We start from the raw sequence: 10,871 nt of genomic DNA on the forward strand, positions 1-10,871 counted from the left end.
TTTTTTTTTTTTTTAATTTTTTTGGTACGCAGGCCTCTCACTGTTGTGGCCTCTCCCGTTGCGGAGCACAGGCTCTGGATGCGCAGGATCAGCGGCCATGGCTCACAGGCCCAGCCGCTCCACGGCATGTGGGATCTTCCCGGACCGGGGCACGAACCCGTGTCCCCTGCATTGGCAGGCGGACTCTCAACCACTGCACCACCAGGGAAGCCCTCATTAAGATAATTTTTAAGCTGATAGTTTGGTAACTGGGGTCTTCTCTTCCATTGTATCTTACAACTGTTGCTAACATTTGTATGGTAATTTTGTGTCTTGGTACCTTACTAAATTTTTTGTTTGTGGTAGTTTTTCTTTCAGTTCCCATGGGTTTTTAGATATTCTTCCACACTGTTTGCAGCCAGATGCAGTTTCCCCTTTTCCTCTCCCATTCTTGGCACCTTATGGCTTCTGGCGTCTCACTGCTTCACTTGCTGTCTCCATTGCCTGTAAATGGCGGTGGAGAGAGCAGCCTCCTGGCTTTGCCCCCAACTGGAGCTGGCAGGGTTTCCCCTCTTAAGTGTGTTGCTGCTTTGGGCTACAGTTCACTTCGGTCCTACTTTACTGTGTTTTTATTTTTTATTTTTTTAATATTTATTTTTATTTGGTTGCGCTGGGTCTTAGTTCGGGCAGGCAGGCTCCTTAGTTGTAGCACACAGGCTCCTTAGTTGTGTCATGCGAACACTTAGTTGCTGCGTGTGAACTGTTAGTTGCTGCATGTATGTGGGATCTAGTTCCCTGACCAGGGATCAAACCTGGGCCCCCTGCATTGGGAGCGCAGAGTCCTAACCACTGCGCCACCAGGGAAGTCCCCTTTACTGTGTTTTTAGCACAAATGGCCAACGAATTTACCCAAACGCCTCTTCAGTGTCTGTAAGTTCCTATATTAACATAGGGTGGATCTTGAACCATCCATGCATTCTGACAAGCCCCACTTGATCATGATCTGTTTTCTCTTTAATGTGCTATTAATCCTGTTGGTTAACATTGTATGTAGGATTTTTACATGGAGATCCATAACTGAGATTGATTTTGTTTTTGGTACAGTCTCTATCAGGTATCAATATTGTACCCATTTCATTATTTTTTTGTCTCCCTTTTCCATGATGCAGAACAGTTTAAGTAGCCTTGAGATCGTCTCGCCTTGAGAGGATTGGTAGAATTTGACTGTGTGACCATCTGTATCTGTTACTTTCTCTACCTCATCTGTGGAAATTAGACCATTTAGAGTTTCTATTTCTGTTGGAGTCAGTTTAGGTAAATTGTATTTTCCTACAAAATTATCCATCCTAACCAGGTTTTCAAATTTGTCTACACAGAGTTGTAGAAAATTGGTGTCTTTTTTTTCCCCTTCTCTTATGACAATTACTTCTCCCTTGTTATATCTTATTTTGCGTACTTGTGCCTCCTTTTTTCCTTGATAACGTTACCTGGTGGTTTGCGTTTTTTTTTTCCAGATTCACTTTTTAGTTTATTTGTTGTAATAGTTTTCAGTTTTATAAGTCTTTAATTTAAGTTTCTTCATCCTTTCTTTGCTCTAGTTTTTAAGTTATGTATTTTATTTTGTTTTAAAATTTGTATTGCTGTAAATGAATATTTAAGCCACAAATGTTCCTCTGAACCCTGCGTTAGCTGTATAGCCCATAGATCTGGCATGTAATATTTGATATTATTTAGAAATTCTGTAATTGAATGGAGAGTGTTTTTTTGTTTTGTTTTGTTTTGTTTGAATTTCCTGGTCAAGGGGATTTTTCCATTTTGTCTTCACTATAAATTTGGTGCTTTGAGACCAGAGAATGTTATTCATGCTGTTTCTGCTTTTAGAATTTATTGAAGTGTTCATTGTGCACTAATAGAAGGTCAAAGTTTGTGAATATCCCATACGTAGTTGAGAGGAAGATAGGGCCTCTGTTATTGGGGTAGAGAATTTGACACATGTGCCATGAGGTCTGCCATGATGCCTGACAGCATCAGTCAGACAGAGAGCTGGGCCAGCTCTGCCTTCCTCTGGTTCTCTTCTCTCTTGTAGCATCTGCTTAACAAAAGTTGCTGCCATGTTATTTGGTGCATAGATACTCCTATCTATTGTATCCTCCCTATGGATCATAGGAATAGCTTTTAGGATTGTGGACTGTCATCCTCTGCACCTGTAATTCTTTGCCCTGAATTCTCTGCTGTGGCAGCAGCCCTGCTCTATTTTGTTTGACTTTGGCTGGCATGCCTTCACCCATTCTTTCTACTGGTTTAGCCTTTCTCACTCTGCTTTTACAGTGTGGAGTTGGGTTTTGGTCTGAGCCAACCTCTAAGTCTTTCTCATTAATAGGAGAAGTAAACCCATTTACATGGACATGACTGACACAAGGTAGGCTTGCAGACTTCCATCCCCCCCCCCCCCCCCCCCCGCCCTGGAGAGGGCCTGCCTCTCTGCATATTGTTTTGCTTTCATTTTCCACTTTGCTTTTTCTTTAATTACTACTCTTAACCTTTTTTTTTGGACTGCGTTTGGGTCTTTGTTGCTGCATGTGGGCTTTCTCTAGTTGCAGTGAGCGGGGGCTACTCTTTGTTGTGGTGTGCAGGCTTCTCATTGCAATGGCTTCTCTTGTTACGGAGCACGGGCTCTAGGCACGTGGGCTTCAGTAGTTGTGGCATGCAGGCTCAGTAGTTGCAGTACGTGGGCCCTAGAGTGCACAGGCTTCATCAGTTTTAGCTTGCGGGCTCTAGAGCACAGGCTCAGTAGTTGTGGTGCATGGGCTTAGTTGCTCCGTGGCGTGTGGGATCTTCCCGGACCAGGGATTGAACCCGTGAGCCCTGCATTGGCAGGCGGATTCTTAACCACTGCGCCACCAGGGAAGTCCCTCCACTTTGTTTTTACAAGGCTCAGATTTTTGGTCAGGTTGTTGTTTCACACACAGGCTGATGGAGCTGATTTTATTCCTTTGCTGCCTGCTTCGTCTATTGCTGAGACCACATTATTCTTCCCTCGTTGTCCCAGAATCTTCACTCAGCACATAGCACCTAGTCAGGCAGAGTCCACATTCCAGCACTGATGAGCAGAGACTGACCACTCGCTTCATCCCGGGGAGGGGAGCATGAGCTCAGCCCTGGGGTGGCGTGGCTCTCCCCTGCCCTGCCCTGCCCTGCCCTGCCCGAGGCATGCATAAGTAGCTCTGGTCGGCAGTGACTCCTGTTGCCAGAGGCATGGGAATCAAAACCCTCCATGTCCTGGGTGTGACGAGAGCTGTGCTCCCCACTCCTCCCTGCTGTTCTGGGTGAGACTCACCGGGCGCTTGGACAACCAGGCCAAGACTTCTGACTCCTCGTGGCCGAGAGGAGGGTTCCAGTCATTCCTGGCCCTGCTCCAAGCCCCATCTCTGCAGTCATTGCTCAGCTTCCAGGGCCAGAGCCACGCCCTTTGGGGGCAAGACCCAGGGCTAGCTCATCAGTCAGCCCCCAACCTTGGTCTCTTATTTTTGTTGCCTCTCCCTGTTCCCTTTTCTTCATTTTGACATGTCCCTCTTGCTTTCACACACCTTCCTGACACTGGGCTCTGGGGGTGTTCACTTGGACTCTGGCCTGGGCAGGTAGGGGCCCTTGTCCCACGGCAGCCCACATTTGCGCTGTGTGTGCTCGCTCTCCCTCTCTGTTCTTCCCTCCCAAGGCCTGTTGGTCTTATTTTCCGTGAAGCAACTAGGCTTCTGTGCCTGGCAACTTGTGAAATTTTCTCTTCATCCTCAGAATTCAACAGTTTTCCCCAGCGGGGCTGGTGGGGGCAGCCCGTGAGGCCTGGAGGACAAGTATGAGTGTTTTGGAGAAGCCAAGGCACTGGGTGACTGCAGGCCACACAGGAAGGGGTTGGTGGCCAAGCCAGCAGCCTGGCATTCTCCAGGGGCAGCTGTTGGCTGAGCTTGCCCGGGGCCTCAGCCTGACCACCTCCACCCTGGTGTTGTCCCCCAGGGCGGCAAGGAGTACCTGATGCGGGCCCACTTCGGCCTGCCCAGCGTGGAGGCGGAGGACAAGGAGGGCAAGCCCCCGATCAGTGTCAAGTTTGAGATCCCCTACTTCACTACCTCCGGCATCCAGGTACATGCAGCCAGGGCTGCCAGGGCCCCAGAGCGGACATGGCCAGGCCCGGGGGGCCTCACAGGGGCCGGAACCAGGCGTCAGTCCAGGCTCAGAGGGTTGCAGGTGACAGACATCAGTGCAACCAGTTAGAAAAGGGTGCTAATTGGCTTGTCCCGGGGCTCCGCGGGGCTCCCGGCTCTGCCTGTCTCCGAGGGCAGCCCAGCCCTAATGGAAAGAGGCCCACAGTTGTTTACCCAGACCTGACCTGTGCTTGAGCTCCAAGCTCAGAGACGCATTCAGTCCCCAAAACTAGAGTTTGAGCCTCTAGCATCCACACACTTGCCACCACGGGACCCGTTTTCCTGGGCACCTCCGTGGAAGACCTGCATGGGGAAGAGAACCCTGGACGGGACCCCTTCTCCAGGAATCTGCTAGAGGGCTGTGCCCGAGAGCACACATCTGGCTCTTTGCCACATCTTCTGGAAGTACCTCCACCCTCCCTCAGCCTCAGAGAGGTTCAGACGGATCAAGGCCCTTTGCCCCCTCCCTCGGCCTCCTGGTCACAGCCTGGCCCCGGGAGGAATGACTAAGGGGGGACCAGGAAGGGGGATGGGGGTGTGTGCATGCTTAGGGCCCTGGTACCTGTGCCCCAGGTGCGCTACCTGAAGATCATCGAGAAGAGCGGCTACCAGGCCCTACCGTGGGTTCGTTACATCACTCAGAACGGAGGTGCGTGCGGCCCACCCATAGGGCAGGTCGGGGGGGGGGGGGCTGAAAAGGTCCCTGGTGGGCATGCTGCTGTCTCCAGGCTGGTGCTCACGGAGCAGCCCCAGGGTCGGGGGAAGGTGGGGGGGGGGGTGCTGAAAAGGTCCCTGGTGGGCATGCTGCTGTCTCCAGGCTGGTGCTCACGGAGCAGCCCCAGGGTCGGGGGAAGGTGGGTCCAGGGTGCAGAGCAGACAACAGACGCCTCCTCCTCACTCCTAGATTACCAGCTCCGGACCCAGTGAGGGGCCACGGTGGCCAACGCTCCCGGCCCGGCACTGGGGCTCCTGGTGGAAGCACCGGGAGGAAGCACCTGCCAAGCCTGCCAGAAGGAAGGGCTCCCCGGGACACCAGCCACCCTCCCGGCTCCACCCAGGGGCCCCTCCTCCTCCAGGCGCACCTGCTGTGCCGTCGCCACTCTCATCCCCCAAGTCCCTTTTCCCAGAAGAGGCTTATCTTCAAGAAGTCTCGTCTCTGCCCCCGAGTCAGTTTGAAGGGAAGGAAAGAAATCTTTCCCTCCAGAGATCAAATACAGCCTTCTGTGCTGTTGTAGCTCCTAGTCACGAAAAGATCGGGAAACGCTCGCCAGACCACTGTCTGGCCGGGCTGGCAGGGCCACCGTTTTGTTGCCATTCTGTTGAATGTTGTAGGTTTATTGAGTGTTCCTGGATTTTTGTCTTCGTCCGTTGCTGTTTACGTGAACTTCACTGTCCACGCCTCCTGCCCCTCATCCTGAAGCGCTCAGGCAGCACTTAGCGAGGACAGGACCTCCCCGTTCCTCGCCCTCCTCCCCAGCGAGGCTGACGCTGGGTCGCCTTCCCACATCAGGCCAGAACCTGGCACTTTGATCGGAGGCTGCAGCTTATGGCTGTTCCTTGGAGGCTCCTTAGCCTGGACGCATAGGCTTCAACAGAGGCTCCTTCTTAGGGCCAGCCTGTGCCACACGATGCTGTCACTCAGCCACATCAGTGTTTGTCCCACCAGGGGAGGTGGGGTCCAGGAAGGGCCCCCGGCCTCAGAGGTGGGGCGCACGGGTCATCCACATCCGTGCTTGGACACCACCCCCTTCAACCCTGTCTGTGTTTGTGTCATGAGTACATTAAATTCCATCAGTTACGCATGCTGCCTGCCTTCCATCTGATGCAGCGTGGTGCTGACTCCCCACGGATGACCAGGGGGAGGTGCAGGCTCACGCCAACCTATGTGTGGCTCCGTGTGGTGTCACCAGCTCCCAGTGCCCCTACATCCCCCAGGGAAGACGGGAACAGGCAATGGGACGGCAGAACCATTGCACTGGGCCACCAGGGCCACCCCTTCTAGGGGGGCCACACAGAGGAGAGCACATGAGCAAAATGTATCCCTCTCATCTGAGATGACTGTTACAACCCCCAACCCTCAGATCACCAACAGCTTGCCCCCATCCCTCCCCAGCCCAGTGGTCTTCCTTAGAGTGTGGTCCTGGTACCAGCAACATCAGCATCCCCTTCGAGCTCACTACAAATGCAGGTTCACAGGCCCACCCTGACCTGCTGAGGCAGAGTCTCGGGACGGGGCCCAGGAGACCAGTTAACAGGCTCTACATGCGATTCGTGCACACACTGGAGCCTGAGAACCGCTGCCTGGTCCATGGAGGGGATCATGGTGGGCACATGGGCAGGAGGAGCTTGTGTTCCCACTGCAGGCACCTGTACCCACTGTCCCTCCAACACTGATGGCCCTGCCTGCCCCACACCCTCTTACATTCAAGGACCGTTTTATTCTCCCTCTCCCATATCACCCAGCTCCTCCTCGGAGGTCTAGTGGGCATCAGCCTGAGTGGAATCTTGGCCTTCTACCGTGTGGAGTAAAGGATGTTGCCCTGGCCCAGGGCTCAGGCCAAAGCCCTTGCAGGCACCCTTAATGCCCCACCCCTCACTCGCATGCCCACATCTGCAGCAAGCCCTGGTGGCCTCCCTCCAGAAGACCCTGGGGAGCCACAATATACACAGAGACGATGACCAGAATTTTCCAAAATTAAACATTTTAAATGTAAAATCTTTACATTCTCAGATTCAGGAAACCAGTGAGCCCAAATCAGGATAAATAAACCTAAGTCTAGAACTAAGAAACATCACAGTCAAAATGCAAAACATTAGTGAAGATCATAAGAAGCAATGCAAAGAAGATAAAAACACACAACACACAAAAAAGAAAAAGCAATTAGGCTGAGAGCTGGTTTCCCAACTGCAAGAATGGAAGTCAGAAGATAAAGAATAGGCTCAAGGTCTTCCCTGGTGGCGCAGTGGTTGAGAGACCCCTGCCGATGCAGGGGACACGGGTTCGTGCCCCGGTCCGGGAAGATCCCACATGCCGTGGAGCGGCTGGGCCCGTGAGCCATGGCCGCTGAGCCTGCATGTCCGGTGCCTGTGCTCTGCAACGGGAGAGGCCACAACAGTGAGAGGCCCGCGTACCGCAAAAAAAAAAAAAAAGAATAGGCTCAAATTGCTAAAGAGAAGATGACTAATCTGTGATGACTGATTCTGTGCCCAGCAAAAGAACAAAATTAAAAGTTTAACAATAGCAGACCCTCACGAAGCAACTTGGCGTATAACAAGAAGGAGATTCAGGACTTCCCTGATGGCTCAGTGGTTAAGAATCTGCCTCCCAATGCAGGGGACATGGGTTTGAGCCCTGGTCTGGGACGATCCCACGTGCTGCAGAGCAACTAAGCCCATGCGCCACAACTGCTGAATCCTGTGTGCTGCAACTACTGAAGCCCATGCACCTAGAGCCCGTGCTCCACAAGAAGAGAAGCCCGCACACCGCAACAAAGAGTAGCCACCTGCTCTCCACAAATAGAGAAAGCCCGTGCACAGCAACGAAGACCCAACACCGCCAACAACAACAACAACAACAAAAGATTCAATGCAGGAGGAAGGAAAGAGACTTGAGGATTGCTGAAAAAGCTTGGAAAACATTGGGAATATCTAAACTATCATTGACTGTATAAAGCAGTGGTAGTGATGAGTTAGTAATGTCTGAGTAGTAACATAAGGTACAACTAAAATTCTGGACAGCATCCTGCAAAATAGATAGGCAGTTGACATCCATACCTCCCAAGGTCTTTTTACTGTTTGGGAAAAAGATGAACTAAAGTCTAAAAAAGCTATATATTCTTGTATAACTTCCAAACCAGTGGTTGGGAAATGGTTTAAAGAAAATTTTAACAAATCAACAGGAAAGGAGAGAGGAGCATGAAAAAGCGGGATAAATACAAGGTGTCCTAAGAATCTTTTAATAATAACACTTAAAACTGCACAACTTTTCATACTGTGACATAGAAACCACAAAATAAGATTGTAGAAATAAATCCAAATGTTAGGAGTCAGAACAAATGTAAACGAAGCAAACCTGCTAGTTTAAGATACGAAATCCAGCTATATCCTGTTTGTGAAATATGCACCTGAAATATAAGTACACAACACAGTTAAAAGGAAAATAATGCTAACCAATACCAAAGTAAACCTCATGTAGTTATATTAATATCAGACGAAATAGACTTCAGGCCAAAAAAAAAAAAAAGTGTACTAGACCCTGAAACACTTTTCACAAATTCCCAAGAATTCTTGGTATTAGAGTCCACATTCTCTAAGGAATTCTCAAGAGAATTAAGTTAGAATTCAACAACAAATGAATTTCTTTAAAATATTTACAAATATATTAGTTTTCTTTTTTTTCCCCAAATTAAAGTTTTACTTCAATTTGCTCATAAGTGACTCTAAAAAGCTGATATGCAAGAGGCTGACACGCTGTGGTCTAAAGGCAACGTCGAGGCCACTGAGAATATCCCTCAGACAAGAGGCTCTGCTCAAAATCTCCCCCACCGGGGGTGAGGGCAGCAGGAGGGGGGTCTGGGACAGAGGGATAAATACATCGTCTTAGCTCTGCCATTAGGGCTGGCAGCCCGGGACCCCAAGCTGGTCAATCAGAGGTCGACTGGTTGGAGCTTCCAAAGCTGCCCGAATGTTTGGGTGTTTTGGGGAAATGCTGAGGCTTTGGGAGGGCCCATGTGCCAGCTGGAAGGGCCCTCGGCCAGCCCCTTCCTCCTACTCCAGCTCCAGAGAGAGTGCAACTCCCTGCTGGCCGGGCCTGCTGTACCCTGGTCGAGGCAGCCTCTCACCCAGCAGCCCCTGCCAGGAGGGGGTGGGGAAGGGCATCTCCAGTGAGGCCCAGACAGGGATCTGCCCTAAAGATGGCTGACAGCGGCCCACCTGTAACAGAGCCCTGCTCCCAAAGGGGCCCCTTGGGGACCAGCCGAGCTGGGTGACCTCCCAGGCACGGGCAGGCCAGGCTGAACCCGGCCGCAGCAGGAGATGTGGGGGGAGAGTGGTATTAACAGACAACAGCAGGAGGGTTGGGTGCAGACAGGGCACGGTGAGTTTGGGGCGGAGCCAGTAGCCCGGGCCTGCCCATCAGAAGGCGAAGGAGCGCTCCTTGGGGTGGCCCACGCTGTCCAGGTTGGGCAGGCAGGCATACTGGATCATGCACGGCGGTCCGCACATCAGCACCAGCGGCTCCTCCTCCAGGGGTGGAAGGTGGTCCCGGATCATCTCCTCGTTCACGAAGCCCTGGCTGTAGTCCCAAGCTCCAGGGGCTCTGTCCACCATGTACCAGAGCTTGAAGCACGCAGAATGTTCGTTCTTCAGATCCTCCAGCTCCGGCCGCAGCAGGAGGTCCTTCTCAGTCTGGTTGGCAGAGCGCAGGTGGCACAGGGTGTGATCGTCCCTGTCCTTCATGATGGCACGGATCACCTGCAGCATTGGGGTGATGCCTGTTCCTCCCGCAAACATGCCCACAGACTTCACGGTCTTGATGACAGGGTTGGATTTCTTGTCCGCACAGATGGCAAACTTCCCTTTGCCCTGGTAGACCAGCAGCCCATTTGGGTCTCGGAACTCAATGGTGCCTCCAATCTTCATGCTTTACAGGTACTGGGACATCTTCCCACCAGCGGGAAACTTGGGGTGTGTGTCTTTGAAGCAAACCTTGATGACCAGGTCCACAAAGCCCTTGTCATCACTGGAGACAGGTGTGTAGGGCAGAATGACCAGGTTCCCATCGATTCAAGCCGAGAGGTAGATGTGCTAGCCCTACGGGGAGGCCCAGGATGTGCTGGGGCGACGGTAGAGCAAAGTGGAACCATAAGGTGTCAAGGCTGATGACCTCCCTGTCAATCAGCCGCAGCAGGTACTTGATGTCCAGGTTCTCGAGGGTGATGGCTGGGGTGGAGCTTTGGAACAGCTTCATGAGCAGGCTGTACAGGAACCAGACTGGGGAGAGGACCACGTGGCCCAACATGCTCAGCCGGGCCCCCGTGGTGGCTCCGCTCTGCTCTAGCTCCGCTGCCGCCGCCATGACCGCCACGCCCTGGGCCTGCCCCCCCCACCCCCGCCACGTCACCGAGCCCAAATATAGTTTTTAAGAACACTTCTAAATTACCATGTGTAATTAAAGAAGAAAATGTAATGGAAATTAGAAAATACCAGTGATTTTTTTTTTAATCTGGATGCAGGTTACATGGTGTTCTCACTTTTGAAAATTCATCAAGCATTTATGATTGCTCACTCTTCTGTACATATGTTACACTTCAGTAAAATTTATAAAGAAAAAAAAGACAACAAATCTGCAAAGCAGCTGGGGGTGGAAAACACATTAACTGCAAAAGTGTGACAAGGTAAACAGCCTACTTTTCATCAGCAACAAAGGAAGCCAGATGAAAGCAAAACGATATTTTCAATGTGCTGAAAGAAAACTGCCAACCCAACAAAAATATTTCAAGAATGAGGGTGAAATAAAAACTTTTTCAGACAAAGCCCGTAAGAGTTTGCCAGCAGCAGCCAACTCACACTAAAGAAAATTCTAAATTATATTGCTTCGGGCAAAAAGAAAGTGATCCCAGATGGAAGGTCAAGATGTAAGAAGGAATAAAGAATAAAGAAGGAGTGAATACATGGGAAAACCTAAACAAACAT

At 51.2% G+C, this 10,871-nt stretch overlaps 1 protein-coding gene and 1 pseudogene across 3 annotated transcripts in view; one reads left to right on the forward strand and one right to left on the reverse strand.

Moving 5' to 3' along the window:
* The window catches only part of AP1M1 (adaptor related protein complex 1 subunit mu 1), a 29,658-nt gene extending 24,205 nt beyond the window's left edge, over positions 1-5,453 (forward strand). The window contains exons 10-12 of one of the 2 annotated variants that reach the window (XM_007460986.1): positions 3,991-4,116; positions 4,752-4,827; positions 5,083-5,453. In XM_007460986.1, the coding sequence (XP_007461048.1) occupies positions 3,991-4,116; positions 4,752-4,827; positions 5,083-5,105 (225 nt within the window). In that variant the 3' untranslated portion in view covers positions 5,106-5,453. The remainder of the gene's footprint in view (positions 1-3,990; positions 4,117-4,751; positions 4,828-5,082) is intronic. The other variant, XM_007460987.1, reaches the window with a different exon arrangement.
* Positions 5,454-9,311: 3,858 nt separating this feature from the next.
* LOC103068914 (NADH-cytochrome b5 reductase 3 pseudogene) lies at positions 9,312-10,206 on the reverse strand (annotated as a pseudogene). Its single transcript, XR_457048.1, has one exon. The product of XR_457048.1 is annotated as an NADH-cytochrome b5 reductase 3 pseudogene (transcript).
* Between the last annotated feature and the right edge of the window lie 665 nt (positions 10,207-10,871).

Source organism: Lipotes vexillifer, unplaced genomic scaffold (assembly GCF_000442215.2).
Source record: "Lipotes vexillifer unplaced genomic scaffold, Lipotes_vexillifer_v1.1 scaffold469, whole genome shotgun sequence".
Lineage (NCBI taxonomy): Eukaryota > Metazoa > Chordata > Mammalia > Artiodactyla > Lipotidae > Lipotes > Lipotes vexillifer.